Genomic DNA, 27,412 nt, shown 5'->3' on the forward strand with positions numbered 1-27,412 from the left:
CACCAATCTAACGTAAATTATCTTTCTGATAATGTGAGAGAAATACATCCTGAAGAATACAACTTCTTTGCTCCAGCTAATGTTTTAAACTGTGATCGCTAACATCAAAGCATAACATTTGAAAACTTTGAAACAACTAATAAAAGCAATTTGTGGAAAGGATAAATCTACTGTTAATGATTACTATAAAATGTTCAACATTAAAAATCAATGGATAAGAATACTGAATTATAGAATGAAGTGAAACCCTCAGCAATGAATGATGCTTGAGAAAAACATATGGCCAAACTGTATTTGTGACTTACTGGTCTTCTACAAATAAATTCTACATGAAGTTTAGCAGAATATTATAATATTGACAAAGAGAGTAAAAGGTAAAGACCCCCTTCAATCATGAATAACCATGGAATTCACCTAGAAAGCTCCCCCTCCAAGGCACAAGTCTGGGCAAGGTTGTCTATGGAAGACCAGCAGTCGCCCATGCATACCAGCCTCCCCTCTCCACGCTACCGATGTTATCCAAAGGAAAAGCAAAGGCCAATACAGCTTGGCACCACTGACGTTGCAACTCATTTATACAGCTGAGTGAACTGGAGCAACGTAAAATAAAGTGTCTTGCTCAAGAGCACAATACAGAGCACGGTCCGAGAATCGAACTCACAACCTCATGGTTGTGATCCCTACGCTCTAACAAGTGAGCCATGTGCCTTCAGTTTTAGAGAGGTCATGGAAACTCATATGGTTAAGTTATTTGGTCTAATAGAAAAAAACTGGGTCGAAATAAAAGCTGAGGACGCTACAACGAAAGCGATTGCAGAGCAAGAGGAGAACATAGAAGACCCACCAACTCCACTTCAGATGACTGCAAAAAATATGGTTAAAGGTTTAGCACTTATAAAAGAAGGCCTGCGAGTCTTTCCTCATAGCAATCTTAATCGAGAAAGTAAAATAAAAATTACAAGAGGATTTCACGAGCTCAATTCTTATACTGAGCAATTACAAAGAGAGGGTATGTCCTAACTGCAAACAACTTTGGGTGTGCCCTGCACCCAGCAGCATATGCTACTGCTGCTTCTGATGACGACGACGACGGTGGAATCCAAAAAGCTAAACATATGCCCCATTCCAACCCAGTAAATGCTATAGCACCATCATCCTACCATACATCATTTGAAAACAGATATGAAGTCTGATGGAAGCTTCTAATATAAGAGATATTAACATCTAGTATTTCATATTTTATATAATAAAGAATCTCGTTAATTCCATTTTCTGTCTTTGATCTATATCAGTGATTCTCAACTGGAGTCCATATGGCCCTTGAGGGTCCATATAAGATTGGGGGAGGGGGCACATAACAAGATAGTAAATTGGGGATCCACAATAGTATTTTAAAGGCCCCAGAAAAAATTTTGATTTAGATGTATGGTATGTATTGCAAGAAACAGATAGGTTGCTTTCTCCAACATTTTTACATTGTTCAATCTACAAAAATTAATGTGTGAAAAACGAAATAGGAACTTTGAAAGAAGTTTCTATAAAACTAGTTTTTAAACATCGAATAACTATGGGAGTCCACTAGAATAAAATAATAATCAGAGGAGTCCGTAAATAAAAAAAAAATGGTTGAGAATCCATGAACTATACACACACACACACACACACACACATAATATAATATTATATTATATTATATTATATTATACGCACCCACCCAACCACACACAAGTAAAACAGAGGAAGGCTATGAGATAAAAAGGGGACACACAGGCAAATAAAACATGTGGTGGTAGAATAAGGGTAAGGGTACAAAAATTAAGCGCAGCAATAACACAGAATGGGTACAGTGAAAATAAACATTTCACATGGAAGAACTAGAAGAGGATATAACGTTTTGGGTTTTACTGATCATCAAAACTGAAGTGAAAGTAAATAGGAGAAAAAAATAAAAACTACATCAAATTTACGATTGTTTATATTGGGCGTGTGTGTGTGTGTGTGTGTGTGTGTGTGTGTGTGTGTGTGCTTGATCACCGGTGTTGGCTTGTTTATGTTCTCGAAACTTAGTGGTTCTATAAAAATAGAACCGGCAGAATAACAGGACTTACAAGTAAGTAATGCCGATATGATTGACTAAAACTCTTCAAGACAGTGCACAAGCAATGACTAAAACAAGTAAAAAAAAAATTTTTTAAGTAAATAAATAAAAGAATAAAATCAAATTTTTCAAGATTTCAAAATGTACCTTCAGCAAATGGATTTTTAGAGTCTTCAGCCATCGTTAAATTTACCTTTCCTGTGTATGTGTAAGTGGAAAGCTATGCAAGTTTATACTTATCCCTTTTCTGTTTTCCTGTATATTTCAATGTATTAGCTTCTATCGTTTTCAGTTAGTTCGTACTCAGTGTAAATACTGTTTGTTAGTATATTTTATATTTCTATTTGCTATGCTCATTATAAAAACACATAAATATAATTAAAAGATTCTCTTTTCATTAGCATGCATACTTTTAAATATATTACAAAAACGAATCGATATTTTTTCTATCTTTGATAATTATACATTAGTACACAAACTAAACAGAATGGTGTTTGTGTGTTTATATAATCATATGTATACATATATTGTACGTGTGTGTGTTTATTCATATGCATATATATGTGTGTGTGAGTATATGTATATATATATATATATATATATATATATACACATACATATACACACACATATTTGTGTGTTTGTGTACATGTGGTGTGTACGCGTCGTGTCTGTGTGTGTCAAAGAGAGAGAATATGTGTGTAAGTACTTTTGAAGACGGATATATAATTAACTATATTATTCGTTTGTAACAGCAGTGAGACTGCCTGTTTGAAACATTTGTTTCTATACAAAACAAATTGAATTAGCCCTATAAAATTTTTAATGTAATTAGGATTACACATTTACTGTGAACAATCTCCCGTGGTGAGATCTGTCTGTGTGCGCTTACATGCATACATACATACATACACACACACACACACACACACACACACACACATAGTGTCTGCAGTGCCAGTACTCATACCAACATTTAGGCCACTTGATGGAAACCTTGATGAGATCCGGGGCATTGATGTGAAAATCCGGAAGATACTAACAAGCACACATAATTTCCACATCAACAGCGACGTTGACCGTCTTTACCTAAAATGGAAACAAAGGGCAGAATCTTGATATCGATCCAGTTTGCTTTTGAGTGTCATATATCTTTTCATAACCAAGTGTTGAAGCGCATCCCTTGACCAAGTTTGCATACACGAAGCAGATAACATCATGAGACTTCGAAAGCAGCTCCTTGAACAGCATTCTTTGTCTGATAACTTTGAATACATGCCCAGAGATGCCGCACGACTCTACCGCAACGTATCATCAGATGAAAGGATGAGCATATATCAGCAGAAGAGCATGCAAGGATATGTTAGCAAAAAGCTCCGGGATGATAGTAACATTGGTAATCAAAGCAGTCTGTCATGAACCAACAACCGGATTACTAACACTAACTTAGAAGGGTATGCGTTTGCAATCCAGGAACAAGAAATATCAACCATTTGGTTGATATTTCCTGTTCCTGGATTGCACAAGAGGAACAGAGACGCGGGAAAAACACCAAAATATGATAACCGATGCAGATTTAGTGGAGCTAACACCGAAGATTTCACCCACATCATAAGCAGTTATCCGAAAATGTCGTCGTAGTATTATCTACCGATGAAACATGATGTGGCTTAGACACTGTATAACGAGATCCATCGGAAGGATAACCCCCAAAGCCAAAGAAAAGAGAATCTACAGTATGGTAGAGACCATAGCCACTCATAATGAGGAGTACTGCTGGAATGTCCCAGTGAAGACCTCAATAGAATGTAAACATAATAGACCTGACATTACTGATTAGGGATAGAGAAGAGAAACTGTGTACAGTGGTGGAAATCAGCTACCAGGCGGAGGTTAACATAAAGCTAAAGATCAGAGAAAAAGAGAATACCTACGCTGAACTATTGAGTATTCTACAGTTGCTCTACCCAAATTACAAGTTCGGGTTTATACCTATAATTATTGACGCCCTGCCTAAGTACCAATCTTGGGAAATTAGGCTTCTCAAAACCAGAAAGGAGAAAGCTGATTCGAAGACTACAGATCCAAGCCATTACTGGAACTGTTAAAATCTATAAAATTTTCCAGAAGTTTATCATTTAAATATAGCAGCATGTCTAGACTTGTAACTTATGCATGAGAACATATACATAGAACAAAACATACACATCTACACATGCACTGACTCCAAATACAGCGGACGCCCGCATATTTGCGGTTCGGCATTCGTGGTCCCGATTATTCGCGCAACGAAACCACCGCATATTTGCAGAATCATAAATATCGTCCGCGATTTTTTTTATGGCTCCTTTCGTAGGAGTATATATTTTTTCACACTTTTTAAGGCTAAATTATTAAGAACAATATACTGTATTTGCCGGCTTATTAGACGCCCCTTCGCAGCTGAAGCTGCATCACGTCACTTGATTATTCTAGATACAAGTACACTTTATCTTGTATCTCTTATTCCTGCCTTCAATCAAAGCTTGCTAATTACTATAGCGACATCTATGTATATTTCACACGTACACATTCTCTCTCTATATATATATATATATGTGTGTGTGTGTGTGTGTATGTGTGTGTAAATAGTTATTGCCAAGCTAACCTGGCAGTCCAGAAAAATAGGACGAATGTTGCTGTTGATTAGCTCCAAGAGGCCATCGCCCCTAGCTAGCTATGTGACACACAAACCTGTGTCCATTACAACTTTCGAACGGGGAGGGAGGGCATCAGCTTCCCCATGCTGGTTCAGACATCCACACACTAGTTTCAGGGTACTTGCCCTTTATCAATGTGGAGTTTTCTCTTTATTATAGGCATAAAGCCTGAAAAAGAAGAGACACCACAAGGACTAACACAAGACATGGGGTACATAGAACGTATTGTATGAAATATGAATTTAATAAATAAAATGAAAAATGAAATGGCTTACCCACTCCCCAAAGCAAGCAGTTCCATTTTACTGTTCTAATTAATCATAATTTCATCAGTCTTTTTATACAATCTTACATAACTCGCACGTATTCCAACAAGTCGTCAAACAATACCACGCTCGGCAATGTATCATACTGGAAACAGAAGTCCTGTTAGTTTCATTTCCGAACCAAACAGTTCCCGCAGATTTAATGCTATTTCTCTTTCTCTCCAATAGTGCTGCTTTCGCGTCGCTGTGAAATAAATCTTCATCCAATTTTACTCTTGTTAAATTTTTTTACTTTTGCGATCTTTTTTCAATTTCTACATTCTTCTTATAAATCACCATCGTTCTTATATTGTCCTATCGGTTTCCTTCTATCTCACATGTGCGTTATTTTTTGTTTTACTCTCTCCTTCCACATTTCATATCTCTCTTTTTGACTCCTACTTGTTGTCGGCTCCGGTTCCGGGGTTCGCATTGCACTCTCTTCCTCTTTCTCTTGTTTTCGCCGCCTTTCATGAAAAAAAAAACGACAGCAAATTCCCATCACAATGTTCACCAAGAAGGTACATCCCCTAAAACACCTGAAGAGCTTTAAATTTTCTTTGCTGTGTAGTCATTACCTTCATCAACATCGTCTTAAATCATTATTATTCATTATTGGTGAGTAACCATACATTTTACTTTATTTTTTATTAAATTATTATCAAATATTTTATATATATATATATATATATATATATATATAATTTTTCATAGAAAACCATGTAATCGTTACCAATATAGGAAGAGATTTCACCGCAAAAAAGTCTAAATTAGACTCCTTAGGAATCGTTCTCCTTGTTTATATATATCCAGTTTTAAATTTAAAAGAGAGATTTCACGCTAATATCCATTATTATTGTAATTTATTCCTATGTCAACATTTCTATATAAAACTATATTTGACCGTCAAATTTAAGTCAAACATATAAGTTGCCTTACACGTCTTCAGGGAATACATTTGAGAACAAACAAAAATCAAGAATAGGAGATCAATAGCACATTTCTAGGTTTCGTCCATATTTAAATTTGTCGTTAAATGACGAAACCTAGAAATGTGCTATTGATCTCCTATTCTTGAATTTTGTTTGATTTTTGTTTGTTCTCAAAAGTATTCCCCGAAGACGTGTAAGGCAACTTATATGTTTGACTTAAATTTGACGGTCAAATATAGCTTTATACAGAAATGTTGACATAGGAATAAATTACAATAATAATGGATATTAGCGTCAAATCTCTCTCTTAAATTTAAATTTAAAACTTTGGATATATATATATATATATATATATATAACGTTATATTTTGACAGACATTTTTATGAACCATGTTTAATATTTGCAGTTTTTCATTATTCGCAGGTGCTCTAGGACCGTAACCACCGTAAATACCGGGGGACTACTGTACTGCACATATACAAAAATAGCTTGTTGTTATTGAAATTTTAATGAAGGAGACTTGGACGTAGGTTAGAAACTGGCTCTTTCTCTACTGACAAGAAATCTTGAAATAAAACTGAATGATATACATGGACCAGTTCACTGAGAAAATAGTACATAGGTATTTGGCACGTAAAACACAAGCCAAGCTTGGCATGGAGCATCAAGTTTCTGACCAGACACTCAAACGTCGAAAACATCCATACATTCATATATATTGAGATATCGTTTCTCAATCTATGAGCCTTCACAGAATGCAAGAATGGCTAAGTGCCATCACAAGATCCTACATAGACATTACTGATAAACTTTTTAAAATCAATATCAACCAACATACTCACCTATTCCATAATCCCATTAGTCACACCACATCACCTTGATATTGAAATACCTCGGGTAACTTGCGAATCAAGTGTTGATTAACTTGAAAACAATTGCTAGGGCCAAATCTTATTCATTTAACCATGGTTTCTGTAACATATTCATTACCATTACTTACCACATCCTCTTCTCTAGGAATCATGCTTGCATGAGCTAGATAGAATTCATTGAGGTAGATTTTCTATGGCTGGATACCTTTCCTGTACCTAACCCTCACCTATTTCCAACGCTTTGCATGTAAGAAATGAGTAGCATCACTCATGATGATAATGGTCATTTAAAACCATGTTAGTTCAAGACAGGCAACATGCACATACACACACACACACACACACACACACGTATGCATAATTTTTATACCTATTTTTCTATACTCACATAGGTTGGATGGTATTTTGTTGAGGCAAATTTTTTATGTCCAGTTGCTCTTCCAGTTGCCAACACTTACCTATTTCTAATTAAGATAACATTTCCTCATAACTAAAAATGTTTTCACAGAAGGTTGGGGACAAAGGACACTGCTTGCACAAGTGACACTCATTTACAACTTTCATGCAATGTCAAGGCAAGGAAGAAGTCATGCACATACACACTCACTCACACAGCACTTCCAGTTCCTGTCTATCAAATCTACTCATGAAGCTTTGGTCAGATGGGTCTAGAGTAGAACATACCCAAGATTCTCTTCAGTTTAACTGAACTTGAAAGCACATGGCTACGTTGGCACCCCGTCGCGGGTTCCAGTTGATCCGATCAACGGAACAGCCTGCTCGTGAAATTAACGTGCAAGTGGCTGAGCACTCCACAGATACGTGTACCCTTAACGTAGTTCTCAGGGAGATTCAGCGTGACACAGTGTGACAAGGCTGACTCTTTGAATTAGAGGCACAACAGAAACAGGAAGAAAGAGTGAGAGAAAGTTGTGGTGAAAGAGTACAGCAGGGTTCGCCGCCATCCCTTGCCGGAGTCTCGTGGAGGTTTAGGTGTTTTCGCTCAATAAACACTCACAACGCCAGGTCTGGAAATCGAAACCGCGATCCTATGACCACGAGTCCGCTGCCCTAACCACTGGCCACTGGGCCATTGTGCCTCCACTCATGGTTAGGAAGCAAGCTATAAACCAGACAGCCATGCCTGCACCTATTTAAAGGTTCTAGTTTTGTTGTTGATGGAACATTATATTCCATTTTTCCATTTTCACAGAAAACTGCAATCAATATTGTAGCATATATTTTGGAATTCAGTTAATTCAATTTAGAATCACTTTGAACAAATCAAATGGGAGAAGAAGAAAAAGCAAAACAAAAGTTACATTAAATAAAAGTTTTATTAAATATATATCATGTTTCAAAGTAACTATTTACAAGTGTGAATCTACGTATCTAAGTATACAATTTTACCTGAACTAGACTCCCATAGAGTGGTTTCTAATATCAGAATTAGATACACAGAACAGTTTGTCAAAATAACACTGGGTAACAAATTTTTTTTCTTTTTTTTTTTTTTCGTCTTTGATCAGTGTTATTTCCTATTTGCTTCTATCTAGAAATCAAAGGAAAAGACTACTATTCCCTTCAGATTTTGCATTTGTGACTCAGACATCAATGTGTTGAAATTAACCTATTTTCCATTACATTTAAGACAGATTCAGCACCAAGTTGCTGAAATAAAGATATCGTTATAGCAAATATTCTCCTCAATACCAGATTTGCTTGACCATAACCACTTGAGCATGTCTTTTAGTGGCTGATAATATGTACGTCTCTGATCATGAGCAGGAGAAGTGAGAGAGCATCATAGTCATGTATTGAGAGGGATTCTTTTGGGTTTGAACAAATGTAACAAAAGCTAAATTTGGAAGAAATACTAGCCATTTTTCATACTTCCAAAGGGTAAGCAAATAGGAAATAACAGTTGCTACCCAAGGACAAAATCGTGTTACACAGTATTGTAATTATTATTATTTTTTTTTTTGTTTTATAGATTAAAAGATAAAAATGGTAGAAGTTTAAAATTCAGGCTTGAGAAGTCCACTTTTCTATTTAATGACAGGTGATAAATTTCTGAATGAGTGTTGTCAAATGACACCTTTGTTTTAAGGCAAATCATGAAGAACCACTGTGTAACTGTTTTGTGTTGCACAGTATATTATGATGGCACTTCCTGGTAGTAGCAAAATTGGTATCAACAATAAAAGTACCAACACATGTCTACATGAAGAAGAAGTAAATGGCCTTTTTTTTTATCCTCACTATTTGCATGTATTCAAATATCAACTTATGAGGGGGTTCAAACGAATTCAACAAAATGTAACATGAACATCAAAGAAAGCAAAAAAACATTCAGTTAAGTCCTTTGACTAGCCCTCAGGAAAATGCAGTTAATTTTTCAAGGCAGCACTTCAAGTCTTTTATCACAGTAAACTAATTATCTCATATTATGTTGGTTGTTCATAAGGCCATCAGTTGTACATGAATATTATTTTCTCAAACTGTAAAATAGAAAAACAAAATAACTAAATCACTAGTAATTCATCAAAATTTATCTAAATCATATTAGATAGTCTGTGTATTTGATAAGTACACTGAACTTTATTACACTACAAGCAGAAATACCCGGCTTTGCCCGGGTTAAAGAGAATAATGAAATCTAAAAACGCCGTCTAGACTACGCAACCCTCAACTGTTAGTAGCTACGATACCATATTTCTACCTTAATAACTCTCCAATCCATGCCAGCATGGAACATAGACATTAAGTGGAATGCCAGTCTCTCATCTAGGAGGGCCTTGAAATCAATGTTACCAACTGGGGACTATGTGTGTGTCGCAGTGATAATAAAAAGACCCAAAGGAGGTCTGCAACGAAATAATTTTACTCAACACTTTGCAAGTGAATCAGTGGAGGCAAAGATGCGTCTCATTTACTTGATAATTTATGCACCACATTGCAGAAATCACAATGTAAGTATATCTGAAAGGGTAGTCTTACACTGTTGTACAGTTGAATGACAAATAATGCTCATCTGTTATTTTTGGGTTAAAATTTCATCAACATCAAAAATATATGAATTTTCATGGGAGTTATGGCCGTTATGCATAGAATATAATTTACAAATTTCATAAAGATCCGTTCAGTACTTTTGACGTAGTTTTGGATAAGAAAACAAATGACTAATGTGTGTTTGTGTGCATGTGTTTGTGTGTGATGGGTGTATATATGTATAGATATCTGTATGCATGTATATATGTGTACATATTACATGTACATCTATATATATATACATCTACACATATGTATACATATACATGTATGCATATAGATCTATATCTATATATATCTATGCATATACGTGTACATATACATGTATATGTATACATATACATCTCTTTCTCTCTCTCTGAAAGTATCTGTCATTACAGTATCGAAATGTGATTGTTTCAGTTAGTGGAATAACATGTACATATACATCTATATGTATACATATACATCTCTCCCTCTCTCTTTCTCTCTCTCTCTCTGAAAGTATCTGTCATTACAGTATCGAAATGTGATTGTTTCAGTTAGTAGAATAGTTTCATTTTTAAAGTGAAAGTATTTGACATGAGTGTTTTTGTTTCACTTTTGACACGTAATACTTAAATAGTGGAGGAGATATTATGTTGCCGTGGGCTCGAACTCTGCAAGAAGTTAAATTTTTTTTTTTTACTAAAACACAACTGGAACCCTAAGTAAGGCATGTGTAAAATTTGAATGAAATTGGTTGTGTAGTTCTCGAGTTTTAGGGATTCACACACACAGACAGACAGACAGACAGACAGACACACATTCTCATTTTTATATATATAGATAGATACTTACCATCTAAGTACACATTTCAGAACTTAATTTGGATTGCTTTAGAACAAGCATGAGGAACCTTTTTTTTGAGAAGCGAGTCGCATGAGACATGGCTCATCATCAGATGGGTCACAAGTGCTAATTTACATCCGTACCCACATTAAAAAAAAAGGGTGGTAACTCAGGTTGCTATGATTCGTTTCTTTAGAATTCATACAAATTTCCTCAATCATAAAAATGATAGAAAGATAAATTATGACTAAAAGGTTGGGGTAGAAAAATCAGAAAGATTTCACTTTCAATAATCGTAGATTTTATTATTCTGATATGTAAATTAGTGCCAAAAATCATTCCCCATAGAAAAGAATTATTATGAACATTTGTTTTTGAAGCAAAACATGTGAATATTCACCAATATTTTTAAATATCATACTTAATCATTGTTATGTATGTGATTTAGTTGAACCATTTCAAGCTATGGTACCTGGGGAAAATGCTTAAAAAATGTAAATAAACAATTTTAAAAAATGAAAATTATTTGTGCATTTAACATTACATGTTATCTATGATTAAAGGAAAGAAACTAAAGAAAAAAAAAACAAATTGAAAAACAAATTAATTTGATCTGAAGTATAACAACCAGAAATCAAAGGAAAAAAAAGTAGCATAGACAAGGAAAATAGTTCAACTAAGCCACACACAATGACTAAAACACTGCTTAACAAAATACAGACAAGTAAGATCATATTTATCCATTTGTTATTGATGTTAATAGGAATAATTTCCTCACAAATTTTAATGAGAAACCTGGTATTGTACATTTTCTATGAGTTTCTCAATATTTACAGGAATTTGCAATGTTGCAACTCATAAATAGCCTTCCAAGTGACTATCAGTCAATCTTGACCTGGTTTTCAACTTTATTATTTTCATTCTAGAAAAGAGTTGTTTGCATATATATATACGTACTACCAAACATGGTGGCATATCTTCCAGCAAAGCACACTAATTTCGGGTGGTTTTCTTTGGGCAGAGTTCCATAAAAATGCATCAAAGATTGCTCTTCAAATTTTTGCCAAAGAAATTCATCACTCTCAAGCTCAATTAGACCCATTTGCAATTCCTTTTGAACATTTTCAACATCACCATTAAAAGGATTTCCAAAAGGATGAAAATCAGTTTCTCTAGCTCTAAAGTCATTAAATCTGGTGTTCAGTTCTTTTTTTCAGCTCATTTAGCTCCACAACAAAATCATCATATCTAGACATTGAGCCATGAATGGCTAGTATGAGGAAATGGAAAGCATCACCAGTCCTGAATTGATTCTCCCAAATTTGAAGTTTTGTTTGAAAAGCTTTGACATGAGAATACATTGCATAAATTAACTGATTTTACTTCTGCAATTTTAAATTTAAATCATTTAAATGTGTAGTTATATCCACGAGGAATGCAAGGTCACAAATTCCATTGCTTGTTGTGGCATAATTTCTACAGCTGGATGCCCTTCCTAATGCCAACCACTGGGTGCTTTTTATGTGGCACCAGTACCAATGCTTTTAATGTAGTACTAACAAATATATGTTTTTAAAAATATATCACCTACCTTTTTAGATAATCACTGACATTGGAAAACCCCATATCACGAGCATGGTGTATCATTCTACCAGTACATGCACGCCCCTTCTTCCTTCGGCAGAAACTGCAGTTACAGATACCTCGACAAGGTGGACACACCCAGTTCTAGTTAAACAGATTGAATATAAATATATCAGAGAAAAAAGAAAACAAATGCTGCATTATGACTAACTTTTATTCTAACAATTATTCTAAAATATTTGGTTCTGAATTCTATCTACCAATTTTCTCTACCCACTCAGTTTCAAACTTTCTTTCAGACCAAAATAGTCAACTATAGAATTGAATATTGGAATAACTTCTATTCAAGTATTTAATTGGGTTTAGTAATCTTAGTATATGTCACTAGTTCTCACAGAGTTTATCAGCGCCTTACATTTTATTTTTATTATATTCTGATGGCTTTAAAAGGGCGCATTTATTATTATTATACACACACACACACATATATACTCAAACACATACATACATATATGTACATATATACATCTATATATACATGCATATATACATATATCTATGTATATATATGTGGAGGCGCATGGCCTAGTGGTTAGGGTGTCAGCACCATGGTCATAAGATTGTGGTTTCGATTTGTGGACCGGGCGACGCGTTGTGTTCTTGAGCAAAACTCTTCATTTCACGTTGCTCCAGTCCACTCAGCTGGCAAAAATGAGTAACGTTGCAATGGGCTGGCGTCCCGTCCAGCTGGGGAACACATACACCATTGAAACCGGGCCCATGAGCCTGGCTAGGCTTTAAAAGGGCGCATTTATTATATATATATATATATATATATATATATATATACACACACACACACACACACACACACACAAATATACCGCCGGTTAACTAGCTAAACAGGGAAACACATGGAAGTCATGCTAATAACTAACTACAAGACTTCAGATTCAACCTCCTCTATTCTTCAACTACCTCACAATGAAATTAATGAACTTTGAACATAACTAAAATGTAAGACTTTTGAATCATTGAACTTTTTCTTTTCCAATTTCTCCATCTATCTTTCACTCTATTCCCCTCTGTGTCTATCTCTTCCTTCTTCGTTCTGATGATGTCTACCATTTGCAATGAGGTAAACACCTATTTACCACAACTATGGTACACAGAAACCCTAACCTTGCTTGATTAGTTAAATAATGGCTTTTAGCACAACAGATACACTTCTATTTGTTGCTTTTCCTCCATTTTCTTATCTTCTATATATATACATCAAACTATGGTTTACCTCGTAAATTACCTGCTGCTGTATACCTTACACCAAAGACCATACTTACTGAGGTAAATACCAGGCGTGCCTCCAGATACTTCTATCTCTTAGAGGGCTAACACCTCTAACTTATACCTTATATACATACATATATACATCCATATATATGTATGCAACTGCTCTAGAAAGTATTGCATAGTGTGGAATATCAGATCAGGTGTAAAATAAAATTATCAAGTGAAAAAGTACCTGAACTTATAGCTCAGAAGGTTAGGAAAACTGGAGTTTGGATGTGACTAAAATTTTATATTTTCTTATCTTTCTGTAGTTGAAGGACTGTTACTATTGTCAGTTTTATGAGACATTTGTGCAAGCAAAAAGTTCTATTCTATATATCAAATGTGAACTGTAGGTGTACAAAAGATGCAAAAACATCTACCTGGCAGACTGAAAGAAATAAATGACTTTTATAACTTGCAGGTGCACTAGACTGCTGCCAACTAAGAGGTTTTCTCTCTCTCTAAATGAAGAGTCTTGTGTACAAAATGCAATATTATGATAATGAAACATGAGTAATGAATACAGAGGATATATAACCTAGAAAGAAATGAGGTGAGCATACACTACTGGATGTATAATGTTAGTATGCATGAATGATGGAGTATAAATGAGCTAAAAGGAAAACTGAGCAGAGAGGAGACTTCTAACTTGTATATGTACGTTTCTAATGGCCATGTAGAAGTGAAATGATGGCATTAATATCCCATTGAAACAAAGAGAGGCATTAAAATCTGAGTTTTTACCAAGTCATATAATGGCTACGCAAATAAAATACTGAATAAACAAATCTATGTCCTGAAATAAACTCAGTGGCAGGTCAACAATGGACTATGTAAACCTGTATTTTTTAGGTTAACTTTTACTTTTAGGGATTTAAAAAATTTTTTTTTTTTTTATTTGGATTTTATTCTTAAAATGTTGGCAGAAAGAGACATTCATTTGGGAAAGCAGTATGAGCTAGGTTAAAAAAAATAAATAAAGCTAGGTTAAAAAAATAAAGCGACAACAAGTAGCACCAAAATGGTCACCTTGTTAACACAATATTCATAGACAAGAAGATTTTAAACAAGTTATCTATAATACAAATAAAACTGTAACCAGGCAACAGAAAAGTGGTAAACTGGAGAAAGTTATCTCATTCACAATAATCTCTCAAAATAGAATAACTTGTTAATGCTTGTAGCACTTATTCCGTAAATTTTTTGTATAAATTCCTTTCAATCTTAACACAGGAACAATTTTCCTGATAAGCAAATTTTTATTTTGCTCTATTTCACTAGTAACTTATTATATACACATATATCCTATCTTTTACTTGCTTCAGTTGCTAGACTGCAGCCATGCTGGAGCACTGCCTTAAAGGATTTTTAGCCAAACAAATCAACTCCAAAATTTATTTCGGCCTAGTACTTATTTTATCAGTATCTTATGGGAGATGTAAACACACCAAGAGCAGTTGTCAAGTGGTGATGGGGAGACAAAGGCAACACACACACACACACATATATATATATATATATATAATAGACTACCCGTGACCTACTGGGTCACCAGTAGTTCAAGGTACCCGAAAAAAATCGCATATCTCAGGAATCCATGGTCCGATTTACGCCTAATTCTGTTTGTATTCACATTTCAGGGGCACCTTACTTTCTGAGTATTTTCCCATTATGCACTGGTTTAGCTGTATTAAATTACAGACAAGCACACAAAACTATCCAGGTACCAGACTTCTGTGATTGTTGCGGCAGACTTTTTCCTAACACCAACCACTCAGCAGAGTGGACTTAGTGCTTTTTACGTGGCACAAGCACAGGCGAGGTGAGTAGTGCTTTTTACATGGCACAAGCATAGGAAAGGTCAGTTTTGGCAAGGTTTTTACAGCTGGATGCCCTTCCGAACACCAATCACTTTACAGTGTGAACTGGATGCTTTTAAGTGGCACCTGCACTGACAGGGTCATCAAGTACTTGCAAGACATAAAAAAAAACTTTAAAAAGAGGAGGAGGCATTAGAGGAGGTGATGATGAAAAGGTTATAGTGAGACAGATACAGGTGTTTTGCTGTATAGGAAGTACAAGGTTACCCAGCCAGAGAGAGAAAGATCAGGAATGAAGACAGAAACAGGTGCGCTACCACAAAGAAAATACATGGTTGCTCAACCTAAGGGAAGTGCAGGAGAAGGAGAGAGAGAGAGGGGGAAACTGCAGGATGGTGATGGTGGCAAAATGCTGGGCATACTCACAAGGGGCGGGGGGTCAGAATATAAATGAGATGGTTGAGTAAAGGAAAAGAGAGATATAGAGATGGTGGCAAGTGCCAGGGCATACCCTCATGGTTCAAATGCAATAATATAAGTGGCAGGATATTGCAAAGGAAGTGTGATTAAAGAGTGCAAGTAAGTGGCAATAGACCTGGGTATAGAGTTGGAGGGGCTACCAGATAGCAATGATACAGAGGAATAGGGGTGTGAGGACAAGATTGGGGAGTGAGAGTTAGGCATAGTGTATGAAGAAGGAAATGTGAGAAAGAGATGTAAATCAGTTTGTTGGGGTAGGGTAAGGAAATAGTTTTCTTGTTATGTGTGGGTGGAACAACCAGGTCGGGAGCTAGCAGATAGCAATAATATAGTGAGACAGGGCATGTGGGTAGATCGCTCAGGTCGGGAACAAGCAGAGATCAATGATACAGTGGCACAGGGCAAAGAGAACAGGATTGGGGAGAGGAAGGTAATCATAGTACATGAAGTGGAAATGTAAGGAAGAGAAGAGATGTAGTGATGTAGTTTGGTTTGTTGTGGTAGAGTATGTGAGAAGGTTTTTTGTTAAGTGTGGGTGGTACACACAGCGCTTCTGTACAAATATCCAGCCTGTCTCTTATACGAGAGAGAGAGAAAAAAAACAATGAGGATACACTTAAGTGAATCTAATACACTGTAAGTATAAACAAGTAAGTCTAACAAATTAAAAATATTTACCGCATCTTTGAGTGCATCAACAGCAGCTTCACCATACCGGTTCCTTAAACAAGGTCCACAAAACTTAAGTAAAAAAAAAAATTATTGAAATTATAAACGAGGAATACATTTTACAGTTAGTTTATCTTTGAATCAATTAACAATTAGACACAATACACTAACTTCTAAAATGTATTCAATCCATAATGTAAAATATATTTAATCCAAAATATGTCTCACTCTTTAGCATTCAGATTACTCTGTCAAATATAATGCTTATTTATTTACATTGTTTTGAGTTAATCATGCATTATCTTGTAACTTTATGATTTCAATGATGTGACTGTTTATTTTTAAAATGACATTCTAAGGTAGCATAAAACAGGTAGAATATTTGGGCCTGATCTGGTCGGTTGAAATGCTAAAGGGTTAACTCATAATGTAAGAGTTGCAAAACCTCCAACTTACTTGACCACGAACACCAACACAGTTAGATGACCGGCAAATAGTCTTCATATCTGATGTCTTTTGCCGGCACTGATGGCATGTTGTACCCTAAAACAAAAAGAAAAAATGGGAACAGATTAAAATTTTGTATTACTAAGTAATCTCATCCAAGCCCATGATTTCATTACTTTATTTAAGGAATAAACAAATATTCACATAGCCAAACATTAGATAAGTAATTGGTTTGATTGAGTTACTACAATGATCTATTTCTCTTTGCAACCCTATAAGCATAAATAACAGAATGAGCTGTCTACCACATTCCACCCAAAACAGATTTGTGAAACTGAACTGGTATTTACATGTGAGAGATACTAGCAGTACCCCAGTACGTAGAGAACCAAACTTTGATCCCTTATTTAAAATAAGACCCCTCATCGACTGCGTTAAAAATGCATATAAAACATTTTACAACCTAGAGACATACTTATCCGTCGGTGAGGGCATGGTGAGGTATAAAGGAAGGGTACGCTTCCAACAATATATGCCAGGAAGGCCCACGAAATGGGAGCTCAAAGTTTGGAAAATTTGTGAAGCAAATTTGCCTGTAAGGTGAGTGACAAGTTTTGATTTAATTTCTATTGTAAATTTTAGTTATATATGTTCCTGTGTATTCATGTATGTGTGTGAGTATATTTCATTTAGTTAGCTGATGGTACGCTTGCATTAAATGAGGATACAAAGAAAGAGGTCTGGAGATGCCACTACGATAGATTGCTTAATAAAGAGAATGAATGGGAGAAAGAGAGCCTGCCTTATGTCGACCCAATAGAGGGACCAGCTATCCGAGTTGATAGTACCAGGGTAGATAAAGCAATTAAGAGTATGAAGACCGGGAAAGCCCCCGGCCCATCAGGAATCACTGCAGAGATGCTCAAAATATCTGGCAGTGTTGGCTATAGCCTAGTCACCCGTATTACGAACCAGGTGATACACGAAGGAGTCATACCCTATGACTGGTGTAGCAGCATCATAGTCAACTGCTACAAAGGTAAAGGGGACGCTTTAGATACAAATAATTACAGAGGCATCAAGCTGTTAGATCAGGTTATGAAAGTTACAGAGAGGGTCATAGCCCAACTAATTAGGGAGCGAATCAATTTAGATGAGATGCAGTTTGGGTTCGTGCCAGGTAAAAGCACTACTGATGCCTTATTTCTAGTGAGACAGTTGCAAGAGAAATACCTAGCCAAGGATAAACCTCTGTACCTGGCTTTCGTTGACATGGAGAAAGCCTTTGACAGGGTCCCCCGATCCCTTATCTGGTGGTCAATGAGGAAACTTGGGATAGAAGAATGGCTAGTGAGAGCTGTGCGAGCCATGTACAGAGATGCGGCCAGTAAGGTGAGGGTTGGAAATGAGTACAGCAATGAATTCCGGGTAGAGGTAGGGGTCCACCAAGGTTCCGTCCTCAGCCCCCTATTATTTACCATAGTCCTCCAGGCAATCACAGAGGAGTTCAAGACAGGTTGCCCCTGGGAGCTCCTCTATGCTGATGACCTTGCCCTAATTGCGGAGTCACTATCAGAACTAGAGGAGAAGTTTCAGGTGTGGAAGCAAGGTCTAGAATTGAAGGGCCTTAGAGTCAACCTAGCTAAAACCAAAATCCTAATAAGTAGGAAGGTAGATAAAACACAAACCCCTTCAGGTAGATGGCCCTGCTCAGTATGTAGAAAAGGAGTAGGTAGTAACTCTATAAGATGTACCCGGTGCAAGCTATGGACACATAAGAGGTGCAGCAACATCAAAGGCAGGTTAACTAGCAAGTTAGTTTTTGTTTGTGGCAGATGTTCAGGTGCAATAAAGACTGCAAACAAACAGGAAACAACTTCTATCTCATTCCAGGGTGAAAAACTAGAGGTAGTCGATAGCTTCCGCTATCTGGGCGACCAAGTTAGTAGTGGGGGTGGGTGCGCTGAAAGTGTAGCTGCTAGAATAAGAATAGCCTGGGCAAAGTTTAGAGAGCTCTTACCCCTGCTGGCGACAAAGGGACTCTCACTCAGAGTAAAAGGCAGACTGTATGACGCATGCGTACGAACAACCATGCTACATGGCAGTGAAACATGGGCTGTAACTGCTGAGGACATACGTAAGCTCGCAAGGAATGAAGCCAGTATGCTCCGTTGGATGTGTAATGTCAATGTGAATACCCGTCAGAGTGTAAGTATCTTGAGAGAAAAGCTGAACATTAGAAGCATCAGTTGTGGCGTGCAAGAGAGACGATTGCGCTGGTATGGACATGTGGTGAGAATGGAGGAGGATAGCTGCGTGAAAAAGTGCCACACCCTAACAGTTGAGGGAACCCGTGGAAGAGGTAGGCCCAGGAAGACCTGGGCTGAGGTGGTGAGGCAAGACCTTCGTACATTGGGCCTCACCGAGGCGATGACTACGGACCGAGACCTTTGGAAATGGGCTGTGCGTGAGAAGACCCGGCAAGCCAAGTAAGATCGTTGCCAGTGCCCCTGGACTGGTTCTTGTGCGGGTGGCACATGAGATGCACCATTTTGAGCGTGGCCGTTGCCAGTACCGCCTGACTGGCTCCTGTAGGATTTTCGAGCGAGATCGTTGCCAGTGCCCCTGGACTGGCTTGTGCGGGTGGCACATAAAAGACACCATTTCGAGCGTGGCCGTTTTCGTGCGGGTGACACGTAAAAGCACCCACTACACTCTCTGAGTGGTTGGCGTTAGGAAGGGCATCCAGCTGTAGAAACTCTGCCAAATCAGACTGGAGCCTGGTGTTGCCATCCGGTTTCACCAGTCCTCAGTCAAATCGTCCAACCCATGCTAGCATGGAAAGCGGACGTTAAACGATGATGATGACGATGATGATGATGATTAATGTATTTAATTTTCTAGTTTTCTTCAAAAACAAATTCCAGCATTTCATTTTATTTTACCTGTTCTTATGTGCATTAAATTCAACTGATAATCTAGTGATGTGCACAATTCTTCTATATTAAAATTTTGTTGCATACCCAATTGAATATTAGCTGATGATTCATTTTCTATGGTAATGCTTAAACAATTTTTTACATTTTGCTCAGTTTAACTGGATTTACTTGTAATTAGAGTCACTTTGAGACAAAAAATATGCAATACAATTAATAACCCTTTCTTCAATTATGTTCCAAATATCACATTAATATGTTGATATGGAAAAAAAGTTGCAGTTGTTTAATGAAACTAGTCTAAATTCATGATTATTTTAGAATTTAATTGAAACTCATGAGGGGTGTATCTTGGTCAGAAATATAGTAACAAAAGGGTTAAAGAATCATTTGGTTTCATTAAGTCTTAAATTTAATAAAATATAAGTTAAAATTTAACCCTTTAGCATTCAGATTATTCTGTCAAATGTAATGCATATTTATTCACATTGTTTTGAAATAATAATGCGTTATCTGAAAACTTCAAGTGTTCATTGGGACAATTGCTTATTTGTAGAATAACATTGTAGGGTAGGTGTGAGAGGCCAGTTTTAATGTAAAACAAGTAGAAAATATGAGCTGGATATGACCAGTTTAAATACTAAAGGGTTAAATTCTCCAAAATTTAACAGCATACTTATACTTACACATAAACTGTCGTATTTCTTTTGGCTAACATACTCAGCAACCAATTCTAAATCAGCTTCTGTTATTTCATCAGGGGATTTCACTTTTGGTGGAACTCGAGCCATTCTTCGATTGTCCAGAAGACATTGTTCACTTGAAACCTACAAACAGCATAAAATATACAATTATATATAAATATGTCTATACAATATAAATAGGCATAGGAGTGGCTGTGTGGTAAGTAGCTTGCTTACGAACCGCATGGTTCTGGGTTCAGTCCCACTGCGTGACGCCTTGGGCAAGTGTCTGCTACTATAGCTTCGGGCTGACCAAAGCCTTGTGAGTGGATTTGGTAGACGGAAACTGAAAGAGGCCCGTCGTATATATGTGTGTGTGTGTATATGTTTGTGCGGGGGGGGGGGGTGTTAAGGGAGCCAAAAATTCCAAAAATCCGATTTCTGGCAATTTCCCAGAATCTCGGGATCCAAAAAGCTGGGTTTTTGGCAAAAAATTTTTTTTTAAATCAGTAATTTGTGAGAAAAGGGAGGGGGGCTCTTTCCAAAAAATAGAAGCAGAAAAACAGGAAAAAAAAACCTAAAACGCAGTAAAAATGCACAAACGATTATAGTGGTGTCATGAAGTAAACGTGCTTCAGATACACTCCTGAGATTGAAATATATCATAAATAACAGTGACAAACAAAATATAGACTGCTAGAAATTGTTGTTGACAAACAACAGCAGTAATTTTATACGTCACTGATTGGTTGAAATTACTGAAATACGACAACTTTAACACGAAATAACCTCGTAAATAGAAACAACACTAAGAGTAAAAGATGTTTTATATGACACATTCTACCAGTGTCCGAAGTTCGAAAGTGTTTAGTAACAAAAAATTAATTTCCCGATCTGCTGATGAAAGTGAAAAGATCCTATAAGTGGACACATTTTTCACAGAAAACTGAAAACAAACAATCCTTATATGATGATACTCGTTTACAACCATCACATGATGTCAAGACAAAGATAAACATACACACACATAGAATGGGCTTCATTCAGTTTCTGCCTATCAAATTCAACCACAAGGCTTTGGTTGGCCCAGAGTTAAAATACAAGACATGCCCAGGGTACCATGCAATGGAACTGAACTCAAGACCACATGGTTGGGGCACAAGATTCCTGACCACAGTCACATCTACTCCTATAGCATAATAATCATATCTGTACCACCCAAAATACTAACACAAACTGAACACACAAACATGTACATACATATTTTAATGACCACAAACACAACTTTATTGCCATGATTATAGTAATGATAAAATAAAAAAGAGAATATAAGTTTCACAGTACTATGTAAACAATTACTCACTGTATTATGAAGTGTGTATGGTTTAAACCAGTGTCTCTCAACCTTTTAACTCTTGTGTAACCCTTAAAATAAATTACATGTCTCAAGGAACCCCAGCACAAAAAAAAAATATACTATATCTTTCACATATTTTTTCATCATAGTTCACGTGGTAAATATCATATATATATATATATATATATATATATATATATATATATATACTGGTTATATTTTTTAAATAGGTTAGATAGGATGATGTCTATATTACAATAACTAATAATATATTGTCCATGTATAATAATATTACGATCATGAAATTAGCATTAGCTTATCCCACTCTTTCTCACAAAACCCCTAGGAACCTTTTGTGGAACCCCAGTTAAGAAATGCTGGTATAAACAATGACAAAATAAGCCTTAGTCACTTGCAGGATAATTTTGTCTCATATTTCTTCAATTAAAATCAATTTTGCCTTTAATCTACGTGTGGATCTATTGCCTTGCTATATAAATATTATCGTATATGTTGACAGCTGCATACAGCTGTGCCAATCACTTAAAGTAGATAGAACTTGTAGAAGAGGGAGACTCAGGAAGACATGAGATGAAGTATTGAAGGCCAATCTCAAGAGACTGAGCTTTATGAAGATGACAAAGGACTGAGAACTCTGGTGTCCTGCTGTATTCAAGGCCCATTTGCCACAGCTGGCACTAAATAAAAAGCACCCAGTACACTCTGTGGAATGGTTGGCATTAGGAAGAGTATCAAGCTATAGAAGCCATGCCAGAACAGACAATGGGGCCTGATGCAGCCCTTAGCCTTGCCTGCACCAGTCAATGCCAACATGAAAAACAGACATTAAAATGATGATATATATATATATAGCCTATAAATTCTAAAATAGAAAAAAAAAAGGCTTACAGAATGTTCAGTATTTTGTGGAGAATCATAGAAAACACACAAAATGAAATTCAGTCTTTTATCTTTTATTTCTTATTTCTTTCAATCATTGGACAACAACCATCATGAAGGGTTTAAGTTGAACAAATCACCCCAGCATCTGTTTTGTTAAAGTCTGGTACTTAATCAATCTCTTTTGCCAGACTGCTAAGTAATGAGGACATAAACAAACCAACACAGGCTGTCAAGCAGTAGAGGAGAGAGGAGCAAAGATAGACACAAAGACACACAAATACACATACACACACAGGGTTTCACACAGTTTCTATACACCAAATTCACTCATAAGGTATTGGTCAGTTCAGAATTATAGAAAACTACTTCAAAGTGATGCACAGTAGGACTGAACCCAAAGCCACATGGTTGCAAAGCAAGCCTCTTAATGATATAGCCATGCCTAGCACCTAAATGATATTAGAAGAAATGCTATGGTGTTAATTCTGTTTATGGAACAAATACAGAAGGCCCAGTGGTTAGGGCAGTGGACTCACAGTCATAGGATCGCGGTTTCGATTCCCAGACTGGGTGTTGTGAGTGTTTATTGAGTGAAAACACCTAAAGCTCCACAAGGCTCCGGCAGGGGATGGTGGTGAACCCTGCTGTACTCTTTCACCACAACTTTCTCTCACTCTTACTTCCCGTTTCTGTTGTACCTGTATTTCAAAGGCCCAGCTTTGTCACACTGTGTCACGATGAATATCCCCGAGAACTACATTAAGGGTACACGTGTCTCCGGAGTGCTCAGCCACTTGCAGGTTAATTTCACGAGCAGGCTGTTCCATTGATCGGATCAACTGGAACCCTCAACGTCGTAAGTGACAGAGTGCCAACAACAGAAGGACAAGAGAAACAGGAAAGATGGTAGCTTATAACCATATAACCAGTGATTGACAATATGATGTGTGTGTGTGTGTGTGTGTGTGTGTGTGTGTGTGTGTGTGTGTGTGTGTGTGAAGGCGCATGGCTTAGTGGTTAGGGTGTTGCACACACAAATGCGAGATTGTGGGTTCGATTCCCAGACCAGGCGTTGTGTTCTTGAGCAAAGCACTTCATTTCAAATTGCTCTGTGATCATTTCATCATCTGACATGTGGCACATGGCGCACCTGTACAGGTAATGTCAATTTGATGGAGGGAGTGAGCTTGTGTGAACACAAACATTTGATCACAATAAACAAATCATGTGTGGTTGTTCAGCAAGAAACTGTAGAACCCTCATATGTCATCTAACGACAGAAGAGTCCATGATATATATATATATATATATATATATATATATATAGGCACAGGCAGGAGTATGTGAGAAGCTTGTTTCCCAGCCACATAGTTTCAGGTTCAATCCCACTACGTAGCACCTTGGGCAAGTGTACTATAGCTTCAGGCCAACCAAAGCCTTATGAGTGGAATCGGTAGACAGAAACTGAAGGAAGCCTGTCATATATATGTATGCATATATCTATGTATGTTTTTGTGCTTGTCTCCCTCACCCACTGCTTGACAACTAATGCTGGTGTGTTTACATTCCTGTAACTTAGCAGTCCAGGAAAAGTGACTGATAAAATAAGTAGTACTTTAAAAAATAATTAGTGGAGTTGATTCATTTGACTAAAAATTTTTCAAAGCTGAAACAAGTAAAGAATATATATATATATATATATATATATATATATATATATATATATATATATATATATACCGAAGTAAGCACGTAAATGTGCAACAAGGTGGAAAAAAGAGTACTCAAATACCAGAGGTAGAGTAATATGCTTTATTTAAAAGCAGCAGAAATATAACAAAAGACTGTTACTTGGAATTTCACGTTCCCATTCATCGGACAGTTTTGTTTATATATATATATATATATGTATATATATATATATATATATATATATATATATATATATATATATATATATATGACCAAGTCAATTATCGCTAAAAAGTTTAATTCATTAGCTCAAACAGGGTATTGTATATAGTATAAACATTAAGTACGAGCTTCCTTTTTCTTTTTTTTCTTAACTGTTAAACAACAAAAAAATATCCACAATTTGAATCATACCTCACCTGAAATGACAAATTTAGCACGAGTTCAATATAAAAAGAAATATGAGAAGCCTGAACACCTGGTTATATAACTGTATGGAAGCCTATTAGAATCAAAACATTCATATGGTATTTCTTAAAAAGTCCATTTACATCTTTTGTTATAAATCCATCATATTAATCATATACAATAAATTTCAACACCTTTTAACTTTAATTTCTGCTTTGTTGGCTTATTTCTTCAGTCATGCTTTAAATCATATAGAGACGGGCAGAGAGATTAAACAACAGGCAGGAGATGAGAGCCTATAGTAGGCTTAGTGGTAGGCAATGAGTAAATGACCACCACACACACACACACAGTGAGTGAGAAAGACTCATGGAGACAGAGTAAATGAGAGTAGCGTAGCGACAAATTCATAACAGCCGGCAATATGACAATGTCGTATTGCCGAGGAAATATGATTGTCATTTTTCCATTGGTTGAAATAACTGCTCATATTTGAATTCTGAGAATTAGTAAAAGAATATTTTTATGAAATTTCTATTCTTGAGAGTCAAGTTGAGCAATTATAAAAACCCTGGATTTTGGGGAAAACTTTCGTGTCTGTGGTTGTCTAAATTAATCTACGTCACTCAAATCCAGAGTAATGGTTGTTGCCATGAGAAATACTCTTTAAATGTCTGACACTGACACCTATTTTGGTTGTCGTGTTTCATTCATTAGTTACGCCTAAGAAATAGCTAGAAAAATAATATATGTAATAATGTTTATAAATAAAATATATAAAATGAAAAAAAAGAACGTTACAGATTATTAAACAGAATTAAATATGTTAAACAGGTTGGGAAGAATTGAAGAAAGATGAAATATCATTTTATATATTTTATTTATATACATTCCTAACGCGTTAGGAAGGGCATCCAGCTGTAGAAACTCTGCCAAATTAGATTGGAGCCTGGTGTTGCCATCCGGTTTCACCAGTCCTCAGTCAAATCGTCCAACCCATGCTAGCATGGAAAGCGGACGTTAAACGATGATGATGATGATGATGATGATGATGATGATACATTATTACATATATTATTCTTCTAGCTAATTTTTGTTGGCTTAACTAATGAAACACGACAACCAAAATAGGTGTCAGACTTTTAAAGAGTATTTCTCATGGTAGTAACCATTACTCTGGATTTGAGTGACGTGGATTAATTTAGACAACCACAGACACTAAAGTTTCCCCCAAAATCCAGGGTTTTTATAACTGCTAAACTTGACTTTCAAGAATAGAAATTTCATAAAAATATTCTTTTACTAATTCTCGGAATTCAAATATGAGCAGTTATTTCAGCCAATGGGAAAACAACAATCATATCTCCTCGGCAATACAACATTACGTCATATTGCCAGCTGTTATGAATTTGTTGCCACGCTACAAGAGGAATGTTTTAATTAGAAAATTATTTATTTTATCATTTTCTATGAGCAGCAAGAAATTTGATAGATAATTATTCATGCTGGTCCCCATAAAAAGCACCTATACCAGTCCACATAAAAAGCATCCGTATAGGTCCACGTGAAACACATGTGCCAGTCCATGTGGAACACACCTGTGCCTAAGTACTCATGCTGGTGCCACGTAAAAAGCATCCAGCACACACTGTAAAATGGTTTGCATTAAGAAAGTCATCCAGCCATAGAAATGAAACCAAATTAAGCTTGAACTTGGTACAGCTCTCCAGCTTTCGTCAAACTATCCAACTCATGCCAACGTGGAAAATGGATGTCAAATGACGACGATGAAGACATATATATTTCTATGTTTCCTGATATCATCCATGGTGTCAAAGGTATACAGTATTATCAATCACATGACAGATCATGCTCTAATCTTTACCCAATTAAGCTGAAATGGAAATATATTCCATTTTGGACACAGTAGAGAAATGCTGATAAAAGTTTGGTTTATTCTTTGAACAAGACAACCAAGAAAATTGAAAGTCTCATAAAACCATGTCAGTGAATAGCAAGCAATAAAGACTAAGACTGCTGCATACTAATTGAATCTGCCATGAGAGTCACTACATAGTTGCTTGGCTTGATAGAAATAGCAGCAAAATTTCTTTTAAATCACACCCAAATGTCATAGAAATGAAGACTATATTGGATGATGTTATCCCATCCCAGATATAGTATGTTGGAATAAAGGATATGATCACCAATGGAACACCTATCGTCGTAGGTCGGCTCAATCAGAGCAGGTTTAGCAGGCCAGTGCTTCCCAACCACATGGTTCCTGAATCGGTCCCACCACATGGCACCTTGGTCTAATGTCTTCTACTAAA

General features: G+C 36.3%; 1 protein-coding gene across 1 annotated transcript in view; it reads right to left on the reverse strand.

Moving 5' to 3' along the window:
* Positions 1 to 8,225: 8,225 nt before the first annotated feature.
* The window catches only part of LOC106876324 (cell division cycle-associated protein 7), a 46,585-nt gene continuing 27,398 nt past the window's right edge, over positions 8,226 to 27,412 (reverse strand). The window contains exons 6-10 of the mRNA XM_014924824.3: positions 20,723 to 20,863; positions 17,110 to 17,196; positions 16,663 to 16,725; positions 12,360 to 12,496; positions 8,226 to 9,408 (exon numbers count right to left, since the gene is read on the reverse strand). Coding sequence (XP_014780310.1) covers positions 9,396 to 9,408; positions 12,360 to 12,496; positions 16,663 to 16,725; positions 17,110 to 17,196; positions 20,723 to 20,863 — 441 coding nt within the window. The 3' untranslated portion in view covers positions 8,226 to 9,395. The remainder of the gene's footprint in view (positions 9,409 to 12,359; positions 12,497 to 16,662; positions 16,726 to 17,109; positions 17,197 to 20,722; positions 20,864 to 27,412) is intronic.

This window comes from Octopus bimaculoides, chromosome 1 (assembly GCF_046866305.1).
Source record: "Octopus bimaculoides isolate indiv1 chromosome 1, ASM4686630v1, whole genome shotgun sequence".
Lineage (NCBI taxonomy): Eukaryota > Metazoa > Mollusca > Cephalopoda > Octopoda > Octopodidae > Octopus > Octopus bimaculoides.